Source organism: Neurospora crassa, linkage group III, assembly GCF_000182925.2.
Source record: "Neurospora crassa OR74A linkage group III, whole genome shotgun sequence".
Taxonomy (NCBI): domain Eukaryota; kingdom Fungi; phylum Ascomycota; class Sordariomycetes; order Sordariales; family Sordariaceae; genus Neurospora; species Neurospora crassa.
Window position 1 is genome coordinate 4,137,725 of NC_026503.1, and position 20,108 is coordinate 4,157,832.

At 50.8% G+C, this 20,108-nt stretch overlaps 9 protein-coding genes across 11 annotated transcripts; 4 read left to right on the top strand and 5 right to left on the bottom strand.

Moving 5' to 3' along the window:
- Positions 1 to 95: 95 nt before the first annotated feature.
- NCU08986 lies at positions 96 to 1,671 on the bottom strand. 2 transcript variants are annotated; one of them, XM_011395668.1, is made up of 3 exons: positions 1,312 to 1,671; positions 831 to 1,022; positions 96 to 773 (listed from the first exon to the last, which is right to left on the bottom strand). In XM_011395668.1, the coding sequence occupies exons 1-3, from the start codon at positions 1,450 to 1,452 to the stop codon at positions 528 to 530; spliced, it is 579 nt and encodes a 192-aa protein (XP_011393970.1). In that variant the 5' UTR covers positions 1,453 to 1,671; the 3' UTR covers positions 96 to 527. The 2 variants fall into 2 exon arrangements, with proteins under 2 accessions (XP_011393970.1, XP_011393971.1); XM_011395669.1 differs by having other exon boundaries at positions 831 to 1,252; positions 1,312 to 1,520.
- Positions 1,672 to 2,036: 365 nt separating this feature from the next.
- Positions 2,037 to 2,557, top strand: NCU08987 (hypothetical protein; the record flags this gene model as incomplete). The annotated part of the gene is made up of 1 exon (XM_953922.2): positions 2,037 to 2,557. The coding sequence occupies exon 1, from the start codon at positions 2,051 to 2,053 to the stop codon at positions 2,555 to 2,557; it is 507 nt and encodes a 168-aa protein (XP_959015.1). The 5' UTR covers positions 2,037 to 2,050.
- A 1,668-nt stretch (positions 2,558 to 4,225) lies between these two features.
- On the bottom strand, positions 4,226 to 6,460 carry NCU08988 (hypothetical protein). Its single transcript, XM_953923.2, has 3 exons — positions 5,954 to 6,460; positions 4,639 to 5,852; positions 4,226 to 4,586 (listed from the first exon to the last, which is right to left on the bottom strand). Exons 2-3 carry the CDS (start codon positions 5,593 to 5,595, stop codon positions 4,344 to 4,346), a joined length of 1,200 nt encoding a protein of 399 aa, XP_959016.1. The 5' UTR covers positions 5,596 to 5,852; positions 5,954 to 6,460; the 3' UTR covers positions 4,226 to 4,343.
- Positions 6,461 to 7,984: 1,524 nt separating this feature from the next.
- NCU08989 (ADP-ribosylation factor 1) lies at positions 7,985 to 9,724 on the bottom strand. Its single transcript, XM_953924.2, has 3 exons — positions 9,063 to 9,724; positions 8,585 to 8,992; positions 7,985 to 8,516 (listed from the first exon to the last, which is right to left on the bottom strand). The coding sequence occupies exons 1-3, from the start codon at positions 9,183 to 9,185 to the stop codon at positions 8,496 to 8,498; spliced, it is 552 nt and encodes a 183-aa protein (XP_959017.1). The 5' UTR covers positions 9,186 to 9,724; the 3' UTR covers positions 7,985 to 8,495.
- A 97-nt stretch (positions 9,725 to 9,821) lies between these two features.
- Positions 9,822 to 11,259, top strand: NCU08990 (60S ribosomal protein L39). The gene is made up of 3 exons (XM_953925.3): positions 9,822 to 9,955; positions 10,174 to 10,274; positions 10,489 to 11,259. Exons 1-3 carry the CDS (start codon positions 9,950 to 9,952, stop codon positions 10,535 to 10,537), a joined length of 156 nt encoding a protein of 51 aa, XP_959018.2. The 5' UTR covers positions 9,822 to 9,949; the 3' UTR covers positions 10,538 to 11,259.
- A 147-nt stretch (positions 11,260 to 11,406) lies between these two features.
- Positions 11,407 to 13,135, bottom strand: scon-3 (sulfur control-3). Of its 2 annotated transcripts, XM_011395670.1 has the most exons (4): positions 12,929 to 13,135; positions 12,691 to 12,772; positions 12,344 to 12,609; positions 11,407 to 12,245 (listed from the first exon to the last, which is right to left on the bottom strand). In XM_011395670.1, exons 2-4 carry the CDS (start codon positions 12,761 to 12,763, stop codon positions 12,069 to 12,071), a joined length of 516 nt encoding a protein of 171 aa, XP_011393972.1. In that variant the 5' UTR covers positions 12,764 to 12,772; positions 12,929 to 13,135; the 3' UTR covers positions 11,407 to 12,068. The 2 variants fall into 2 exon arrangements, with proteins under 2 accessions (XP_011393972.1, XP_011393973.1); XM_011395671.1 differs by having other exon boundaries at positions 11,411 to 12,245; positions 12,691 to 12,951.
- Positions 13,136 to 15,460: 2,325 nt separating this feature from the next.
- NCU11399 (GPI mannosyltransferase 4) lies at positions 15,461 to 17,686 on the top strand. The gene is made up of 4 exons (XM_001727976.2): positions 15,461 to 15,871; positions 15,934 to 16,319; positions 16,386 to 16,513; positions 16,564 to 17,686. The coding sequence occupies exons 1-4, from the start codon at positions 15,763 to 15,765 to the stop codon at positions 17,492 to 17,494; spliced, it is 1,554 nt and encodes a 517-aa protein (XP_001728028.2). The 5' UTR covers positions 15,461 to 15,762; the 3' UTR covers positions 17,495 to 17,686.
- Positions 17,687 to 17,765: 79 nt separating this feature from the next.
- NCU08992 (hypothetical protein) lies at positions 17,766 to 18,888 on the top strand. Its single transcript, XM_953927.2, has 2 exons — positions 17,766 to 18,020; positions 18,177 to 18,888. The coding sequence occupies exons 1-2, from the start codon at positions 17,991 to 17,993 to the stop codon at positions 18,420 to 18,422; spliced, it is 276 nt and encodes a 91-aa protein (XP_959020.1). The 5' UTR covers positions 17,766 to 17,990; the 3' UTR covers positions 18,423 to 18,888.
- Positions 18,741 to 20,060, bottom strand: NCU10169 (hypothetical protein). Its single transcript, XM_001727977.2, has 2 exons — positions 19,949 to 20,060; positions 18,741 to 19,856 (listed from the first exon to the last, which is right to left on the bottom strand). Exon 2 carries the CDS (start codon positions 19,578 to 19,580, stop codon positions 18,858 to 18,860), a length of 723 nt encoding a protein of 240 aa, XP_001728029.2. The 5' UTR covers positions 19,581 to 19,856; positions 19,949 to 20,060; the 3' UTR covers positions 18,741 to 18,857.
- Positions 20,061 to 20,108: the final 48 nt, after the last annotated feature.

Genomic DNA, 20,108 nt, shown 5'->3' on the forward strand with positions numbered 1-20,108 from the left:
ATTCTCGGCAGAGAACGGACGTCGATTGTTACCGCCCAGGGCTGGGCGCAGTACACATTCTGCCGTGTTAACCGGCCATGACGAATCTTTTTGATACTCGTCTTATTTTCAGTCCATAGTTATGCTGCCGAAGTCCAACGTCGTTGAATCGTCCTTTGAACCCAAGCATAGCTCAAAACTGGTATTGACCACTCCAATATACAAAATACAATTGCTCAACTCCAAATCTTTCTCCCTAGGCCCCAAAACGCCTTGGTATCATATCCCACGGAAAGGAAAAAGACAATAAAACAACATGGGGTTATTACATACAACAAAAACGGTTGTCATGTCATCGTTAAGCGTAAATGAAATATATCCTTCAGTGCTTCCTCCCAAAGCCTCCAATCTCCCTTGTTCGAGATGAGCTGGTTATAAAGTCCCCCCCAATGCAACCTGTTCCAGCCAGTGCAGACGGACGAACCCATGGCCCAGGTGAGTTCTTTCACCTACTTTGATCCATTTCTAGAAGCATGAGCGATGGATGATCACTCGCGCGAGTCCCTTCGATGCCTAAGGTTGCTCAAGAGGTTCCTAATGGAGCGGCCTCCAAACAGGAACTCAGTCGAATGTCGTCCGCAGTAGCTGTGTGCGTTGACGTGCTTGTTGTGAGACTTGGTTGTCCGTAGTGGCCTTGATGGGTCCGCAGAGTTTGTGATGTTCCCCGAATCCTTTCTGCTGTTGACGGGAGCCACTGTTGTCTCAGACTCGAAAGAGTACCTCATTTCGTGGTACTGTTGAGTTGTGTTAGTACCGGAAAGATGAGACACTCGGAAGGGAGCACGGCTTACGCTATCAAGAGACATGGGCGAGGTAATAGGGCTTGTGACGGGCCCGGTGGTGCTGATGTTGAATGCCGACGGAGCAGAGGCGCTAGAAGAAGAGCGCTTCATGACTAGATGTTGTTGCTGAAAGTTGGTGATGATGTTGGATAGTGGTATATAATGCTTGACTTTTGATGCCAAGGACGATGAGAAGAGCTTCTACACGAGTAGATCTTAGTGTCGTTGGTTGGTAAGAGTGCCCGCCGGGGTAGACAGTTATGGCACGCCTGGTGCTCAGATAACGTAGCTAATAGAACAAAGGAAAGATGGTTCACTTTGCTTGCTTGAAGCTTGATGATAGTGCTTGATCTTGATATTTGATGAGTAAGTAGGTAGAAAGAGGAAATCTGAATTCATCAGTCCGGAGGCGGGCCGGCCGACTTATATCTCTTTCAAAGATACCGTGAGGTCAGTGACCTACAACTAGTTCGAACTCCGTCCTACGTACCTGGTTGAACCATTCTGAGCTGGCCTTCCAAGCAGTCAAGGTACCGGGATTGCTGCAGCGTTCTGACAGACAAACCGGCCAAGAACCCTTGGCACATGTTTGTTCAACTGGGGTTGTTTGGCCCTCGCCGCGGGAGCGCATTTGCGTGTAAGTCGGATCCTCGGCCGAGCGACGTAGTGTACTATGAAACGACAGAAAGGTCCTCGCCGAGAGGTCCTTGCAGTGGGTATTGCCAATGTTGCAGTGCTCATTCTCGCACAGCTTCCAGTAGAAAAGCCTGAGGAGTGAAGACCTCCATGTGAACTAGCCCCCCTGTCGAAAATTATCGGCCAATGGCATGTCGTTGCATTGGCCAAAAAGGGACGCCATTCGCAAATATGATTGGTCGCCTTAAGAAGAGCGTCTTTTCAGGCATCCATTGCGATCCTTCCCCATGCAGGTCTTTGCTCACAGGGACACCGACCAGCAACGGGAATGGTGGATCATGGCCGGCTCAATGCAGTCGTGACTTGATGAGTCAACATTGGACCCCGGAGATAGGCCGTTGACGATAGGACAACGGCAAAAGATCAACAAAGACGTGGAAATTGCCAAGTCGGCCTATCCGAATGATTATCAGTTGCTCCATCCCGCATTTTCAATCTCCGAGTGTAGTCTACGGCGTCATAAAAGTCGTCTTGTCCTATCGCAGGACTGAGCCAGGTGGTGATGGGCCAGTTTGCAGCGAGGACTTGGACAAATGCCGGTGGTGCCCAAGGGACAACACCTGGAAGATCCAGGTTGGTGGACGTTGGTGGACGTTGGTCTTCTCGGGCATACATTCCACTTCTGTGTTTGCTCTGCCGGTGGGTTTCACCAAGACTCTGGCAGCATGCCAGTGTTGACCGCCAGGAATAGGGACTGTCCCACGGAAGAGATGAAGTGTAGTTGGCTGGATGTGATGGGTGATGCGGATGGCCGTCGGTGTCGGAAAACAGAATGGGTGGGGAGGTTGTGTTGCACAGAGACACGGGAAGCGAACTCCCGCCAGCAAGCCTCGGCGAGAGACGTTGCGGGGATGGGAGGCAGGGGCCCCGCTGCCCCCGCCACACTTACTGGACATCGTCAAAGGATCCATGTTCCACACTGCCACATCCGCAATTCTCCACAGTTCCCGTTCCTCGCCGGACAGCACTCCGTCTTCATCCGTCCATGCCGCAACAGCCGTCAACCATCTCCCGGCGATACGATATCGCCCTGTGATTAAAACATGAATTCACTCATCTTCGATGACCATACAAATCAGCGCAAAGCCATTTTCGAGGCTTCAGTCCTGGTTTTTTTCTCTATCGAGATGACTGCGTCGGTGACCTGAAGAAATCACTCAATAACCCAGGAGTGGTTGGGTAGGTGCAGCTTATTCCCGCCTTTCGAGGTCATGTTACCCCGTTGAACAACTCGAGGAGCCTTTTTTTTATTTTGAGTTCTTTTCGGGTGCCTGGATACGTAAGGTTGCAGCGAGATAGGTCGCCGCTCGAAATGGGCACGAATGCAGGAACACCGCAGTGAGTTTATCACGATTGTTTCTTTTCTGGGTGGTCACGCAGTCCCGTCGCCGACCCGGTGTCGTCGTCATTGTCATCGTAAGACGTGACGCGGAGCGATTTGTAGGGGACCACCTCATCCCTCCCACTTTTCTCAAAGGTTTCATGCATAATGCTCGAAAGCTTCTGCTGTTCATCGACTATTGCCAGAAAGGAAAATCGGGCATTAAAGGGGAAAGGTCACTGTCTTTCTCTTGTTGTCGAGAAAGGCTGCCTTGCGCTACTGCACAGTAGATCAGTCGCTAGAAGCAGTCCTACCTCAGCAGAACCACATACAATTCATCCCAGGCGAAAAAAACCCTTGTCTCATGTTTGGAGGTTGTTATGCATGAGAGGCTTCTGAATGGCGGGTTTTTGAGTTAAGGTTCCATCGCGTGGTCTCGTGGTTGCCTCCATCACGTCGCTTGCCCATCACAGAGTTCAATTGTTCGAGGTTGCATTTTGGAAACAACTCTGGAGATACTAGTATGTATCTATTCAAAGACTGCGGTCAACGAGGATGACTTAAAGGTGCAGTGCCGAAGAAGCCTAGCACTTGATAATTCGGGATATTGCGGGATCGTGGGATTCTAAATCGTGGATTTCGGGATCCTACTGAGGTATATGTCTTCCTGCGGCGAAGGGCGTTGAGGACAATAGCAGTTGCTGAAGTACACTAAAGATAGTCAAATTGACGATGGTCGGATGAACCAATCTGGTGAGTGTCTTAGTTTTCAAGGCTCTGACAAGCAAGTTCAATTGCTGACGAAGTGTGATATCCACTCCTATACTGACTTATGTCAAAGTGAGGCTGTCCTTCAGGTCATGTTACTTGCACCTTCATGTCTTTTCTTGCCGGATCTTTGCAGAAGCTGTTACTTTGTTCACGCAGCTTTGACAGCGAAGTCTCTTCGCCATATAGTAGGTATTATTTTCAACGGCCCTTGAATTCTTGCAAAATCGTCTCAGCTCTTCGAATGGGTCGGTCGTACGAACACAGTCCCCGAGAGGCGGCACCTTCTACGCCGCTGAACCAGAATGTCGGGAGCATCAAAAGGACCAGTAAGACCTTCGCTTTCTACACCCCTTGTTTATGGAAGCTCCGTTGGTGGCTTTCCCCAGGTTCTAGTCTTCTACACGATCAGGGTTTCTGGGCGCTTACACTACACAAAGTGATCGATCGATATTTCCGGTTTGACACTTCGCACAGCCTCGATGCGCATTTTGGATGGTAAGCGTTCCTGCATCGTTCTGTTTCATTGAGGCTCGGATTTTTGGAAGACGAGCCAGAAATCCTGATTGCGCCAAGAAAACAGACAAACTGTGAATTTTCCTGATACACTGAAAGTTCGTTTAATTTGATCTTCACATCATTAACAGCGCGTTCTTTGCATTGGACTATCATCCTCTGGAACATCTTACACAGTCACCCAGAAATCTCCATTCACCACCATTTTTTGTTTACCTTCTTCACTCCGCGTCCTCCGGCTTTTGCCCATACACAACCTTCCAGGTCCAGTAGCCGTGGATCTTCTGCTCCTTCATCTCTTGACGCATGTGCGCCGCAAATACCGCGACTTCCTCCGTCGACCAGCCCATGACTTTATGGAAGAGGAATTGGATGACACCCTCAAGGTCTGATGTGACAGCAGCGTAGGTGTAGAGGCCTATTTCCTTTTGCTTGGGGTCTTTTGGCCAGGGAGACAAGGGTTGCTAAAGTCGCTGGTCAGCTTTATCCCTAACTCTGGGTCAAAACGGAACTTACCTTCCACTGCTTCGTATGGAGGTTCACAAATCCCGCCTCCTTTAAACCGGGCTCTTGGGTTCCATCATGAGCGATGGTCAAACTCCTACCGATTCGCCTTCCAGCCTCGTCCAGGATTTTTCCGTACGTGGCCAACGCAGAATCGGGAGGAAGGGTTTCGTCATCACACGAGACGATGGGAGAACAATCAAAGTGCTCAATCCAACCGCCAGGCTTGCAGCACCGATAGGCATTTTTGTACAAGTTTCCCCAGTCTTCAATAGCGCCGTTGAGGAACGAGATGTGGATATAGTCGAAAAAGTTTTCCTTGAAAGTCCATTCCTTGGTCGCATCATCAATCTCGAAGCGCAAATTTGGCGGGGTCCAAGTGGGCTGGATTGGCGAAATATCCGTACCGACCACATCGCAGTAGGGGAATTTGTCGGCAAAGTCGATTGCCCAGAATCCTTCGCCAGTACCGATATCAATGGCATGCTGAATGTTGTCCTTGAGAGGGGCTTGAAAAAGCTGCTTGTCCGTCATAAGAAAGAGGGAGTGATAGTAGATCTCTAGGGCTCCAAGCATCTTTTGATCATTGGGAGCCCAGTATTCTCCGTCTGTCACCGAATCACTATGGTAGGTTCGGCCGTTGATGGTGCGGTAGTTGAGAATACTCGATGAAATCGAGGCAGTCGAGCTTTCAACATCACTTCCTAGAGTTGAATCCTTGTCATCTGTGTCGGTCTCAGGAAGACCTTGCTGAAGCCAATGTGCACCGGACATGACGCCAGGCAATTCGGGCGCTGGAGTTTCAGGAGCGGGTGTTGGTGACCTTCCCTCAGATCTAGGAGAGGACAAGGCATGAGTAGGTGAGTTTTCCTTGGGACCAGGAGAGGAGGGACCAGGGGCTGTTGGCTTAGGCGAAGCCGCAGCATCGGACAATGGCGACTCGGCCTTTCGTTTTTCGGGAACGCCCATGGTTGAAAGACGGTCTGTTGGGGTCAGTGTGTAGGATATGAAGGGTCAAGTAAAGAAAGAATCCGAGTTAAAAATAAGAAGGGTAACCATGTGAGAACCAGCGTACATCCGGCGGACTATAGCGGTTTTTTTAAATTCAAACGACGACAAGGGGCTCCAGACGCCTAAGCCTAGCTGGGAAGCGGATTATACATAAGAATAACCCCGAGTTTCTGACAACTCTTTTCACTTGGTGCAAATCGATTATTAGTGCGGTACTATTGATGTTAGTTAGTCGCGGGTCCCAAAAGGTTGCCGAAGGAAATGCAGTCCAATCAACTGTCTGGCCGAGGCTTTGCCCGGCTGCTTTGATGCTTACCCGGTAACGGATTGTGGATTAGACGGTAAGGTGCCATATGTAGTAGTTGGTCTGCTCGGGCGGTAGGATGCCAGATAGATCTCACCTTGAAGTCGGAGTTTTGAGCTGATACCTAAGCTGCCCCGCGATGTCAGGAGACCTTTGTGCGATATGGGGCGAGTCTGAGTAAGCAGTACCAGCACGATGTTGAAGCGAAACCCCTCTTCTTTGACTAAGAATACCTCCATCTCAAACCTTTGATGAGATCTTGGACGGCCTGCTTCATATTTTAATGCTGGCTATCAGGGGGGCACAAGACTTCGGAAGGCCCGAGAGAACGGTGGTTTGTTCGGGGAAGAGACTCCACATTTCGGCTCGCTTAGGTTGGCTTGTCTGGATTGGCTATGTTTGGGGGTACAGCTTTGGATGATTTGCACTGAATGGCGTGTGTACAACTTCTGGTGCTTCACCCTCATACACAAAAGGGAATTCGGGCGGCCAACAGGTTTACACTTGATGGGTCATTTAGTTTGTATGTGCTTGCAGGGAAAAAAAGAAAAAAAAAAGGAGAGGGGTTGCACTTGCAGGGGACTTTACTGTATTACGTACCTCTACGTAATGGGTCTTTCGTGTCTGTATCAGCGTGTGCACCCAAGTTGTTCTACTTTTTATCTCCGAGTTCGCTTCGCAATGCCGGAATGTACAACGATGCTCAAAAGTACAGTAGACCCCCCCTGAACCTGCATGCAATTGTGCGGTTCCTGGAGGATGTAGGTAGTTGCAGGAGTTCATCTGTGTTGCATCGCCAACTCGGATATATCCCCGAAACTATACCAGCCAATCACATCTGGAGAGAGAGGCCTTCACGGCGACGCCTCAAAAGGGCATGCAGACCTCGGCATATCAAATACTCTAATTGCCGAGGACAGGGGACGGGGAGAAATCCGAGTTGAATGAGATTCAGCGGTACATATTTGTTTTCTTTGAAGGTCTCGTGCTTCACAGTACCCGTCCCAGTAGAGCTCACAGTTGGACATATATGTTTACATGGCTGAACCATTTATTGTCACGATGAGAGACATTGGTGGGAAGACGATAGAGTCAGATGGACTAGTTGTCTGGTTGAAGGGAAGACGTGGCCGGCTAGAAATGCACTATACCCGAAAGCTTACGTGACCATTGGGTGGGCCATGACTTCTTGCAACGGTAAGAGTACCCAGGAGAAAGCGACCCCCTATGTTGTTCCTGTCCACTTACATGGTTACTCACCAAGTGCAAAAGTAACTCCCTCCGATCAGGTGGCACATCACCAGCCTGCTTCAGCCTGACCTGTTCCTTGCCTGACTGTAACTTCTATTCTCATCCTCTATTCAAGACCATCCATCTATTTTGATTTATGCTCGTCCTGAAAGTCAGTATTATGATTTCTTAGCTTCTTTGGACAATTTCACTGGTTCAACAGTAACCTCCATAACATAGGTTTGATCAGCGGATCGAACGCCGCCTCGCATGAGAGCATATAGTGAAAGTAGTTGGGGCAGCTGCCAGATGGTGAAGACGGAGTTACTGAGATAAACAGCATAGGTCAAACGAAGCCTAAGAAACTAGTGAAACCACCTTCAAATCGCTTCCCTATGTATTGGGCAGAATCTCTTCCCGGCTGAATCACGAATATCCGAATTCCCTCCAAATGTTTCGATTGACATAAGAGAAGATAAGCGGGAGGAAGAAGACAAAGGGTAAGAAAGAAAAGGAAAAAAAAAAAAAAAAATTGCAAACCTCTATGGGCATTGAGGAAAAGTTAGATCCGGTCTGATCTCGTAGATAAGTTGGTCATCGCATGTTGAAAAGTGGCATGAAGGACGACCACCGGAAAGTACACTCCCGCGTTGTAAGAGTTTATAATTTGCAATGAGGAAATTCTAGACTGTGAGCACGATGGCTGAGCATCACCTCACTGGTGTGTACTGTTGGCTCAATTTGGACTTGGCTTTGAACCTTTGCCTGAAGCACTATTCTGGGCTCACTCGGAATTCGAGCCGCAAATACCCAGGTCAACTGATGACCAAGCTTAGAGTCACCGCGCAAGAGAATATAAGTAATATCGGAGTCGGGAATATGTCGTGTGAAACGGGATATTGCCCAACGCGCAGACATGTTGTAAGAGTCCGAATTTCGTCTTTTTTGTTGTGTGCTTGAAGTCTCAATACCCGACGATCCGACGTTGAATAGTCGCCGGAGCCAGTCCATTAATTAAAAGAAGGCTATAGAAAGCTCGTAAGCTGATATATGTAGGCAGAAATCTCTGAACCCTTATGTCGTTTTGTTTGTCATCAAGGCATCCGCTGGTACCAACCACCACGGGACATAACCCCCAAGAACGCCGAGAAACCCGGCCTGCCGCCGCCATACGTATCCGATATACCCAAGTCATGTGCCGGTATGTAATTCCGTCGGTACGACCTATTCCCGAATGTTGATGTTGTTGTCATTTGTTGTTGTACAGATTCTCCTCGTCATCTCAAAGCCGGTGGTGATGTTTGCGCATTCCCTGCTTTGGCCACTACTCCTCTTTTACGGTTTGCTGCTCACTTGGTTAGCACATAGACAGAATAACGGGCCGGGAGCAGCAAAAGAAGAGGTTAAACATACCACCAACCAATCCATGCCCTCTGTGATGCCTGTCCCTTCCACTGCACTGCAGGCCATGATGCTCCAGTTCCTGTCCCTTAGCTCGCCCAGGCGGAGAGCCTGAGAGATATCTGCCGCCCCCTTTGCACCTGGCTGATCTTGCTTGTTGGCAAACACCAAAAGGGCAGCGTCCTTCAGCTCTTCCTCATTCAACATAGCGGCCAACTCATCCGCCGCGGTTTGCAATCGCTCCATATCGGTCGAGTCAACAACGAATATTACCGCCGCCGTGTTCGCATAGTAGCACCTCCAGTACGGGCGGATGCTAGTCTGACCACCCAGATCCCACACATTGAAGTTGAGATTCTTGTATGTGACTGATTCGACGTTGAAACCGATTGTTGGTATCGTGGTTACTACCTCGCCAATCTACAACATGTTGTCAGCTCTCCGAACTGTGCGCGCTTCCGTTCGTCAGCTTTTCAACAGGTGGGCCTACCTTGAGCCTGTATAGTAGTGTTGTCTTTCCGGCATTATCGAGGCCCAATATCAGAATGCGGATCTCCTTCTTTGTCCAAAAGAGGTTGGACAGGCTAGACAGCCATGACATGCTCTGACCCATCTTTGCGTGTTGGCTAGTGCCCCGGAAGACTGAGAGCGCGTTGAGTTCGTAGGAGTGTGATGATTGAGGCAGTTGATAATTAGACGGATGAGGAGAGGATTTGACCAGGCAAGGCGATTCCTTGATACAGATCGGGCTCTAACGTGTCGGATCGGGCCGTACTAGTCGATGGAAATGATGACGGCGAGTAGTGTATTATCGAGGAGGCAGCGAACGGAAGCGCGGTCAGCCCAGCTGGTATCTTTCGGATGCTCCCGTGCGCACGGTTGAAGACAGGATAAGCGAGGGTTTGTTGCGCCGTGGTATTGCGAAAAAAAAAAGTGTTTTGGGTTAGGTTGCTTCAAGATGCTCCTCTCGTTGTCATAGAGAGGCCGTCGCTCAATGCCGCCAAAGAGCTCCTTTGATCGTGCCGGCACTCAGGGGTCCCGGGAGGCAAGGCCGCCCCAAGCGCCCAGCCCAACTGCAAACATCCCGGCAATCGATTGGCAGCGAGACGGCACCGTGGAAACCTCCGATAGCCGCTTCTCGTGGCTCGTGCGCCTCCCTTCTGGACCCAAATGGACCTTCTGTCCGGTCAGAGAGCGGACTCCAAGAGTGAATGAGCCTGTGCCACAAGTACGAGCCACAGACACACACGTGACTCAGCCACATGCGCACTTTCGGGCCCTAGTGTTCTGCTTGGTTTTTGAAAGCCCACACCAAATATTCTAACCCACCTCATCGACACCAGCCAAATCGACCGGTAACTCGACAACACCGTCAAAATGCCGGTACGTAACGTCCCACCATGTTGAGCATAGAGAATGCTCGGAATCGCTCTGCTGTCGAATTTTTGGCCGTCCTGCTATGCCAGAAACGGCAGCGACACGGAATTCCCAAAATGATGATCGCAGAGCGATTGATTGAAGCATGGAGGAGGGGTCCATGACTTCACCTGCTCGAACGACGGCAAGACAAGTTATGCTGACGAGGTGCATCGCGAAAACAGAGCCACAAGACCTTCCGTGTCAAGCAGAAGCTTGCTAAGGCCCAGAAGCAGAACAGGCCTATCCCCCAGTGGATTCGCCTCCGCACTGGCAACACCATCCGGTACATATCACCATAAGCGCCCATTGCTGTCGCGTTCAGCCAGAGGAGAGGGAGAGGGATGGATAGTGACGGGGATGGTGGTGAGGGAAGCTGGAAAACAAACCAGCTGCCTCGGCTGTACCCGGCGCAACATGCCCTCTCGCGAGCTTTCTGCACTCAAGAACGCATGGCGACTGCTTCATCATGACGCTGGATGCTAACAAGAGACAACTAGCTACAACGCCAAGCGTCGCCACTGGCGCAAGACCCGTCTCGGCCTCTAAATGCTCTCACGATTCTTCCATATTCCACCCCCAACGATGGTCTTCTTTTCCTGGTTGCTCTGATCCACCTCCATTTTTCGAAAACTGGAGCTTGGGAATGCGACCTATGACGGCAACCTTCTTCTCTCGGCCTTTGTCCTACGAAATTAAACCGATAACGAAATCTTCCCGACCTCCCGCTACGGAGTTGTTTTGCTAGGGCGAAGTCACCGATCACCAGCAAGCACGAAGGAGAAGCGGGCAAGGGCAACCAGGAAGCAAATACCGGAAGATGATGTGATCACAACCAAGTTCTGGCTCGGCGGCGGTCGGTTCTCAGCTGTGTTCTTTCGGCGGGGGGAAATATCCTGGAACTCGATCCTTGTTTTGGGGGAACGTAAACTTTCGGAGTACTATGCTTTCACGGCAAACATTTAGAAGGACGGTTACTGGGGGAATTAGGATCTGAAATGAGAGAAAACGTGGTGCACGAGAGTTGATTCCCATATTTGTTCTACCCATGTTCTCGGAACTGTGCTACAAAATCGGTCTATGTACCATGTCGTGTGCGCATTATATCAAGGTCTGTGACACCGAGGGGGCTTGATCAAAAGACGTGGGCAATGTCCAAATCAGCCCGCCTACGTTCCATCAACGACTTCTGTACCCTTGGCTTGTATAAAGCGAGTAAAAATGAGCCATGATATACAACTTGGGTAAGCTCCCTCCTAGTCTCTCTGCAATCTGGACCATTAGTATGTTGTTTGTGTGCATGGGCAACTCCATGCCATCCTTGCGCCTGGCCATGGTTGAGTTCAAAACGCCAAATTGTCAGTGAAAAGGGCGGTTTCTGTACCTACCTGTTTTACCGGGAGCGCTCTAGCATGGAACAATGGAGGGTAGTGTGGATGTTGGCTGACTTTTCTTTCCCCTACTCTAAGGCCCATTTCTTCCTGGTGACTCCGCGCCTTGAACCATGAATAGCTGCCACGAAACAGAGGGTCGTTGTTGCTATCATTAGACTACAGTTCACATGATGGGCGTATTAAGCGAATACGAGGTGCCAATATGTAGAGTATGTTGGTGGTAAAGGGGGCCATCATGGCAACAACACGGAACAGAATCGTGACGACGTTGTCGGCCTTTACGGTGAGGACGTTCTCAGACACGTAAGGACCTGATTCACAAACTGTATCATCATAAGAAAACCCTCGATTCAGCCTAAGAAAACAAGGAGCCGTAGAAAAAAGCTAGAGAACAACGCCTCTAAACGCCTGCCAACGCAAAGGTACGATCGAACGTACTGAGTGGAAGAGCTTCGTTTGTGGCCCTCCCAGGAATGCCCAAACCGTATCACGTCGTCGTCGAAATGCTGTCGATAACACGAGATGTGTTTGATATCCATCTCCCAACATAACAGCTCTCCCCATATCCATCAAACTCGGCTAAAGTGTGCGTTCCGGTAGACGAAGCACAGGGGTAACCTCTGTCGTTGGCAGACGGTGATCCCGGCGTTGCAAAGTGACTTGACGTGGAAACTGGTCTTGATCGGCTAACGGTCTTCCGCCCATTCGTTCTCGCGGCGAATCTGCTCCTCCTCCTCTGGAGTGAAATCATTTGTGATATTGAACGTCTTTCGAATCTCCTCAGGGGACTTGCCCTTGATCATGTTGGCAACGGTCTTGCATCCAACATCAAGGAGGGGCTTGATGTCCATGTAGTTGGCAGCCTGGATGAGGAATATGTTAGCATGATCTGACCCTGCAGAACCCGAGTGATGTTTGCATATCAAGTAGCATCGGCGGGTAGAACGAGGGAGAAACCTACGAGAATGATCTCGAAGAGCATCTCCTGGTCAACCTGCATGAACTTCTGGTCCCATTCGTCGATCTCCGTGCTCTTCTTACGGCTGTCGTTCTCGTCCTCGGTAGTCTGGGGCGGGTCCTTGCGGTGGTGCTCGCACCACTCGACAACCTTTCGGAGGACAGGCTCGTTGACGTTTGGTAGGGGAATAGCCTCGTTCATAACAGCCTCGTCGCCCAAATCCTCAATCAGGTTCTTGATGAGAAGGGATCGCTCGGCAACAACACGATCTGTGTTTGACGCCAGTTAGTCGGCTGCAGTCGCAGGGAAAGAAAAGGAGACAGGCCGGGTGGCGGGGTGATTCTACTCACCGACGGTGATGATTTGGCCATCGTTGCTCTGGAGAGATACCTTCTGGAGGGCACGTTCGTCGTTCTCCGCCATGTTGAATGTCTGTAGTCGTAGTCTTGACGTTAGAAGATACGTCGATGGATGTTGATGGGTTGAGTTGGCTGTCTATGTGATTGATGCTGGTGGTGTAAATGATGCAGAGAGGGGATAGTTCAATTGTGGGGGAAAAAGTGGGAGACGGTGTTGTCATATAGTTACCTGTTTGCGCAAATTCAAGCTCAAATGTAAAAGTGACCTTGCTCTGAGTTGCAGGAGGTTTGGCAATAATGAGAGAAGGAACGCACGCGGTGTGATTAACTGGCTGCAGTGCGTGGTTCTTATGGTTTCCCCGTGAAAGGTTGCCTGTAGTTTGCTTGGGCTAGTGATGAAAGTACAGACGGAGGTCCGCGTGAGTGCCCGTTGGCGGGCGCAGTCGGTCCTTCCAACAAACGAATCGCCTCTGCCTTCATTTTGTGGAGCCCGCTGCACGCAGTCCAATTGCGCGCACGTAAAGTGCGTGCATAGACCACCTAGCAATCCTGGCGCGGCCCCTCAGCTCGTCAGCCTTCTTGGGTTGAAATATAATGGGGTTGGGTGGTCAGTGCCCAGGCCCTGCCTGGAGAGACGGATGGACTTGCTCCAACACGGAAGACGCAGAAACGCTCTGGAGAGAGAACCTGACCGTTCACGTGCCGTTCCATGTACTAACCTTTGGCACCACGCAGCTCCCATCAACGGAACGATGGGACATTTGCACACCAGTGATTAGATGTAGTATTTTGAGTCACGAAGAGACGATGTGGGGACCGTCGTTGGCGTGATCTGGGGACATTCGAAGCTACAGATGTCTTCATGCTTGCAATATACACAAAGCATTGCATTGGATAGTAAAAATAATCAAAGACCGGCACATTCCACGTACACACGAATTAGGTTCATTGACAGCTGACTACATGCGGTTTCCCACACGGGGACTATGCGTTTTTCCAGATGCTTTATATTCACTATGTATGTTCCGGCTTAGGATGATACGCCCGCACGCCCGGTAGATTTTACCCACGCTTGTAAGTTGGATGTCGGGATGTCAATAGCTTCAGTTGGAAAAGCTCCTAGATGAAGTATATACATGATGGACAACTACATAATGGTACCCAAAATTGTCCTCTGCTACTCTGGCTTTTGTTGCTATCTTGCATCATTGATACGGATTGTCAAGTAAAGGAATGCAGCTTGAATGTGACAAAAGCTGCGGTACCTCCCGTCCAACGAGCACAGAAAATCAAACTTCCGTGGGAGGAAGGACAAGGGGTCAACATGAGGGCCTATCAATATTCAAGGCCGCTTTGCTGGAGATTTATTTCACACTAACAGACCAGGACATCTTTTGCTTACCATCTGTCCGTATCGCAGTATGATGTACATTCAGATCACGAAGGCGAAATGTCAAGATTCCAAAGCTGTGTCCCGGCGCGAATATAGGTACAAATAAAGCTGTACATACATACTATGTAACTCGTCATTCATCCATGGTCCGGCTCGCGCAGATCGACCAGTTGCTGCACCCGTGCGGGAGGAAATTACCAAAGTACCTAGACTCGCGCCAACGACGCCAACGAGCCTGCCGACTGGCCCGAATGCGGAGGCGGGCTATAGACAGACTACCCCTTCTCCCTATATCTAGACTACTTAACCACTTAGGGCATGGTTCTAAGGCATCTGATCTATATTCCCATTTGCTAACATCCTACAGTCAGAACTAGGCCAAAGTCTGTTAACCACAGCCGGTCATTTTCGAAAATTCTTCCAAGAAATAGTTGGTCACCTTTCTAGTCATAAGGCGATGCACTTTCACCATATACACTCCCTCCAAAAGAAAAAAAAAAAAAAAGATAGCCTTACGCCGGGCCAGATGCAAGATTACAGCCAAGCGAACATTTCAACATCCCTAGATATTACTACGGTCCAAATGTCATATATTGGAATGCGTCTTCCTTCCTACCTAAAGACTGAGGATTTAGTGCACTTTAACCGATTGCGAACCTTATTTTTTGTACGGCGGAAAAAGGCTCAGAAGCCTTGCCCAAAGCGGTTAAGTAGTCTAGATATAGGGAAGGGGGGTAGTCTGTCTATAGCCCGCCTCCCGAATGCGGACGGACAACTGCGTGGGGAATCTGGAGATGTCCTCACCCCACCTAATTTGAGCTTCAAGAATTCCAGAAGCCTTCCTTTCCGATCGCAGCAAGCAAGTCCGAAGCTTGTCAAGATTCAAGCAATAGTACCTGCAGGGGCTCGCCGCGAAAAGTCGCTCATCACTAGGTACCTACCTTCACATATGACCCTGCCGTCCAGGAAAAGTTGAACTCTCAGCTGCTTGCTTCCTTCGAAACTCGTGAATACTTTCATCTCAAAGGGCCTTGCGAGACATGATCGCTCGTTCCTTCACTGGAGAACACCTGGACGCCGGCTGACGAGAGAGGCGTGATGCTTTGTACTAAGTAGTGCGGATGGTGACACCATGAAGCTGGATTAGGTGCCCCTGGTTACAGCGATGGTAGCGTACAGGAGAATTGCGGGAAAGGCGCGTTTGCATGATTCAAACGGACGGTCGGATCCAATTCTTTAGCGTGCCTGAGGGATGCTGACCATCAACCCCCCTGTTCGGAGCTGTTCGCGGACAGGGTTCGCTCCTACGCAGTAAAGGTAGAGGTACCTGAGATCTGGCACGATGCCACCGTCCACTCCCGGTCCCATGGGCAATTGGGCATTCCCTTCTCACGAATGTTACAGGCCCATCCCTTCCAGGTTCCTTTCTGATTACCACGCCCAAAGATTCTCCTCGTCGCTTTCGGGTTATGTTTGAGCGCGTTCTCTCCCCGACACGCCATCATGCCGTTATTTTAATCACAGCGACTTCCCTCCTCAACATTTCCATCCGGTGATGCCCATTTAGCTTCCCGCGAGTTCTAGTAGTGCCTCGAACGGCTGCGTGCGCCCCAAAAACGGATGCTCACATGGGTCGCGAATGACTGCAGTCGCAGGATCACGAACTTGACATGTTGCGGAGAACATACCTTTTCTTGGTGTTGGTAAGGCTCTGGTTTGCCTTATCACCAAGCTATCTTCACCCAGATGAGAACTTTCAAGGGCCAGAGGTTATAGCCGGTATGTTTGTATTTGCACTCCGCAGACTGTATGGCGCATTGCTAACACTCGTCGCGCTTCAGGACAGATCTTTCATTATCCCGTCCGGCACACGTGGGAATTCACAAACGAGCACCCGATCCGTAGCGTTTTCCCACTATGGCCCGTATATGGGCTGCCGATGCTGCTTCTTCGCTGGCTATGGATCGGAAATGGAAATGACGGCGAGATTCCGCCTATCGCAGTGTTCTGGACCCTGCGCGTCCTCATGTTCGCCATAAGCTTCGTCCTGGAGGATTGGGCTATCCACGAGCTCATACCATCGCCGAGACATAGGCGCGTTGCTGTCCTCATTGTTGCCTCCTCCTACGTGACCTGGACGTTCCAGACACACACCTTTTCGAACTCAGTGGAAACATTAGTAGTAGCGTGGTGTCTGGTGCTGATTCAGCGCATTGTTGAGAATCCGGTAATTGGCCCAAACAGATGATTTCAATGCGCCTGGGTATCACGGTCACTGACAATCCGAATACAGAATCGCAGTTCGTTCCTTGCCTCAGCGGTATTAGGTTTTGTTGCGGTCTTTGGAGTGTTCAATCGCATCACATTCCCCGCCTTTGTGTTGATTCCTGGCTTGCAGTTGCTGAAATACTACTGGAAGAAGTGAGTCTGCCTGATCACAGTTTCCTTGGATGCATGCTGATAGTCGACAGTCCTCTGTCATTCGTGATTTTGGTCTTTGCAGGTATCTCAACAACGCTGTTTGCCATCGCTCTCGACACGGCCTTCTACACACCGCACTCGATGACCTGGTTGGACCTTATAAGAAGACCTGTATTGACGCCGCTCAACAACTTTCTTTACAACATTGACCCGGAAAACTTGGCTCAACATGGATTGCACCCGTGGTACCAACATTTGCTTGCCAACCTTCCACAGCTGATCGGGCCAGCCGCCGTGCTTCTCTTCACCCGACCGCAATGCTCTATACGACTGTACTCTGCTATCTCAGGCCTTGTCGTTCTCTCCCTATCAAAGCATCAGGAAGCAAGATTCCTCCTCCCGACAGTCCCTCTCATCTTATCTTCCATTCGACTTCCGAAACGAAAGTCGGCCTTGCGCATTTGGCTGGGGTCCTGGATTGTGTTCAACCTCGTGTTGGGCATATTATTTGGGGTCTATCACCAAGGTGGTATCGTGCCAGCGCAAGTATTCCTGAGCAAGCAGCCTGATGCTACCCAAGCAGTTTGGTGGAAGACGTATATGCCACCAACCTGGCTTCTAAACGGGAAGAACGAGGTCCTCACCACACGAGATGTTATGGGAATGAAGGGCGAGATATTGCTCGAGGAACTGGAGAAAATTGCCACATGCGATATCCCCGCGGACAGGAGGAGCAATGAATATCTGAAGGAGAAGAACGGAACATATCTGGTGGCGCCTCTTTCGGCTGCATGGCTAGACCCTTACCTACCGAACAAGGGCCTGGACGGACTACGATTTCGGGAGGTATGGCGATATCGGCAGCATTTGAACCTGGATGATATGGATTTTGGTGATGACGGCGTTTGGAATACCCTGACTAGAGTAATTGGGAGGAGGGGCCTCGGGATATGGAGGGTTACCAAAAGTTGTCCCAAGTAGGACTGATGGAGTGGTATGGCGGAATGATTGGTCAACGGCGGCCGTCTAATTCTACAGCGTTTTCTATAAAATGGCTGTATCTTGATGGAATCCAAGAAGTCCTCAAGAAACAATGAATGAAGCTTGCGCAAAGTCTTAATTCTGGAAACAACCACAGACAGGGTTGAGAAAGTAAACAAACATGTGCCAAGAATTAGGGGGGATCGGTTGCTGCGGGGAGCCAGCGGAAGCACGGCCGCTCGGGACAGGGGTGGGGATCGCGTTTTACGGGAAAGCTGACCGGCCCACGGGCTTCGACCCACTGTAAATTTGGAACTTGGGAGCACTGAAGCTCCGTCAATCACCCGAACAAGTCCATCCACTTCATCCGGTTCCGTCGAGTCAACACTGAAGGTACCGACAACACCACGCTCCGTAGCTGCCCGCACCTTCCCGTCCACAGTCAGCCACCACTACCACCAGGAACCACACTCGCCAAAGCCGCAATCTAGCCAAGATGGGTGGTCTCAATCTCGAAGTCTTCAAGGTGAGCGGCCCCTCCCATCCATCCCATCCCAGCTTCACCAAGCTGCCCGGGCCCTCCCCGAAAGAGCTCGCCCTTGCTCTTCCCTTCTCCGGCTTCGTTTGCTGTCTCAACCAAGGCGTGTGGGCTGCAGTGGGCTGACCATTACGGAAAAAATAGTTTGGCATGTACCTCATGTTCCCCATCGGAATCATGTTCTACTTCGGCACCAACCTCGACCAGCGCTTTTCCGTCCCCGACTTCTGGCCCAAGCCCGAGAACGCCAACAAGGTCCCGTACGACCGCGACGAGATTCACGAGGAGCTCGAGAGGCTGCGCGCCAGGAGACTCTATCTGCGCGAGCAGAGGCTGGCGAGTGAGGCTCGGCAGCAGCAGCAGCAGCAGCACAGCAACGATCAGGAGTAGTGCGGCGATCTCGACTACCTGTCGAGGGGCTTGCCTATGAGAGTTCTGGGCACAATTGAAGTTTAAGGCAACTGACGAGACGAGCCATTCACACTCCATTGAAGAAGGGGGGGGGCTGTTGTGTTGTGGTTCTGGCTATGGGCAACTTCGGCTGAGGGGATTGTAAGATTACTGGAGTAGTAAAAGGAAGAGATGGAAGTCGACCTGGCCAGCTGGGCCGTCGCGGTTGGACAGCCATGGTGGTTAGTGGTGGACGAGTATCGACATGGGTTATAAGGCGTTTATGGGAAAACATGTCATAATTAGGTATCATGGTCACGAGGGAGGGACCCCTCTGCTTTGCATCGGGCCCGGACATCATCTTTGGGAAAGGGTATTTATCAATGTTTACAATCATTTGTTATGTCCCTTCTTTTTTTGCTTTTCAGGCCAGGGCTACTCGTCAATGAGTTCAGTCACCCTAGCCCACTCGTCATCACTCATGTTTCCCCTGGATACGTTGGACCAGATCGCCTGGACATCAGGGTAGTCTTTGATGCTTGTGAGGAGGTCCATAAACTTGACCAACTCCTCGGACGAGTCCAGCGGAGCTTTGGTATCCTCAATGGCATGCCACACAATGTCGGACTCGGCGATCTTGAGGTTAAACTTGGATCCAACAGCCTTGCAGATCTGCTGAGTTGACGAGGGGTCCGACCAGACAATAATGTTGCCCTCTTCGTCGTTCTCGAGGTCCTCGGCGCCAGCCTCAATCGCATCCTCCATAATGTCATCTACGTCCAGGCCGCTCTCGCCCTTCTCAAAGATCACGCGGCCCCTTCGCTCGAAGAGGAACTTGGACGGGCTCTTGGCACCGTTCGCCTTCTTCACCATCTGGTTCAAGTCTTCTATAACGCGCTTCGTGTTTTCTGTCGCAGCGTCCACCACCAGAGCAATGTTGGGTGGTACAATCGCCTCGTATATCACGGGCTCTAGGGTAGCGCCTTCCGACGACTTGCCCTGGCCTCGGGCGATGGCTCCCTCGATCAAGGCCTTGGGGGTACCGGCCTTCTTGGCCGCCGCGACAATAGTGGCAAGCTGCGGGTTATCGTTGAGATTGGGTCCATAGACTAACTCGCGTAACTGCGTAAGCTCGGGCTTCAGCCGGCGGATGGGCATCGGGATGATCGGTGAAACGCACGCTTCGAGTACAAGGTGATGTTCTTGGTGAAGACGGTCCTGGCTGCATTTTTCTTGGCGTCGGCGGCGGCCTTGTCATGCTTGATCTTGGACCACTTGTTATGACCAGACTGCAGGGCGGGACTGCTAACGAAGGTGCGCCGACATTGCGCGCATATCGAGGAGCTCGTGGGTTTGGAGGAAGACCGGGAGAGTGGGCCGATGACGATGCTCCGCGTGAGGGAAGCCATTATTGCGCTTAGCGAGAGAAGTAGTCTGGAAGATGAGCAACGCGCGTCAGATTGACAAACACTAGGAAACTTTGAAGGCGGGTTGACGCGACTCGACAGCCCAGAAGAGAAGCGTACAAAAACAAAACGGCGAGACGGCTCTTCCCGCGACAATGGACGGAGCTCTCAGTCAAAATTCTGAGAATTGTTAGGTTAAGCTGTGCCGAATGGCGGCCGGGGTTCGGGCGCGGGGCGGGAAGGAAAACGGCCCATCGACATGGGCGGCGCGGTGGTTCAC

Excerpts from the sequence above, each read along its gene's own strand:
- NCU08986 (XM_011395668.1), bottom strand. The coding sequence starts at position 1,452 with ATGCGCTCCCGCGGCGAGGGCCAAACAACCCCAGTTGAACAAACATGT. Across the intron at positions 1,023-1,311 it reads GCTCAGAATGGTTCAACCAG|AAGCTCTTCTCATCGTCCTT; the intron begins GTACGTAGGACG and ends CTACTCGTGTAG. Across the intron at positions 774-830 it reads CGCCCATGTCTCTTGATAGC|TACCACGAAATGAGGTACTC; the intron begins GTAAGCCGTGCT and ends ACAACTCAACAG.
- NCU08988 (XM_953923.2), bottom strand. The coding sequence starts at position 5,595 with ATGGGCGTTCCCGAAAAACGAAAGGCCGAGTCGCCATTGTCCGATGCT. Across the intron at positions 4,587-4,638 it reads TCCATACGAAGCAGTGGAAG|CAACCCTTGTCTCCCTGGCC; the intron begins GTAAGTTCCGTT and ends CAGCGACTTTAG.
- NCU08989 (XM_953924.2), bottom strand. The coding sequence starts at position 9,185 with ATGGGTCAGAGCATGTCATGGCTGTCTAGCCTGTCCAACCTCTTTTGG. Across the intron at positions 8,993-9,062 it reads CACTACTATACAGGCTCAAG|ATTGGCGAGGTAGTAACCAC; the intron begins GTAGGCCCACCT and ends AACATGTTGTAG. Across the intron at positions 8,517-8,584 it reads AGGGCATGGATTGGTTGGTG|CAAACCGTAAAAGAGGAGTA; the intron begins GTATGTTTAACC and ends CCAAGTGAGCAG.
- NCU08990 (XM_953925.3), top strand. Across the intron at positions 10,275-10,488 it reads CGCACTGGCAACACCATCCG|CTACAACGCCAAGCGTCGCC; the intron begins GTACATATCACC and ends AGAGACAACTAG.
- scon-3 (XM_011395670.1), bottom strand. The coding sequence starts at position 12,763 with ATGGCGGAGAACGACGAACGTGCCCTCCAGAAGGTATCTCTCCAGAGC. Across the intron at positions 12,610-12,690 it reads TGGCCAAATCATCACCGTCG|ATCGTGTTGTTGCCGAGCGA; the intron begins GTGAGTAGAATC and ends CGTCAAACACAG. Across the intron at positions 12,246-12,343 it reads TGCTCTTCGAGATCATTCTC|GCTGCCAACTACATGGACAT; the intron begins GTAGGTTTCTCC and ends TTCCTCATCCAG.
- NCU11399 (XM_001727976.2), top strand. The coding sequence starts at position 15,763 with ATGTTGCGGAGAACATACCTTTTCTTGGTGTTGGTAAGGCTCTGGTTT. Across the intron at positions 15,872-15,933 it reads AGGGCCAGAGGTTATAGCCG|GACAGATCTTTCATTATCCC; the intron begins GTATGTTTGTAT and ends GTCGCGCTTCAG. Across the intron at positions 16,320-16,385 it reads AGCGCATTGTTGAGAATCCG|AATCGCAGTTCGTTCCTTGC; the intron begins GTAATTGGCCCA and ends ATCCGAATACAG.
- NCU08992 (XM_953927.2), top strand. The coding sequence starts at position 17,991 with ATGGGTGGTCTCAATCTCGAAGTCTTCAAG. Across the intron at positions 18,021-18,176 it reads TCAATCTCGAAGTCTTCAAG|TTTGGCATGTACCTCATGTT; the intron begins GTGAGCGGCCCC and ends CGGAAAAAATAG.
- NCU10169 (XM_001727977.2), bottom strand. The coding sequence starts at position 19,580 with ATGCCCATCCGCCGGCTGAAGCCCGAGCTTACGCAGTTACGCGAGTTA.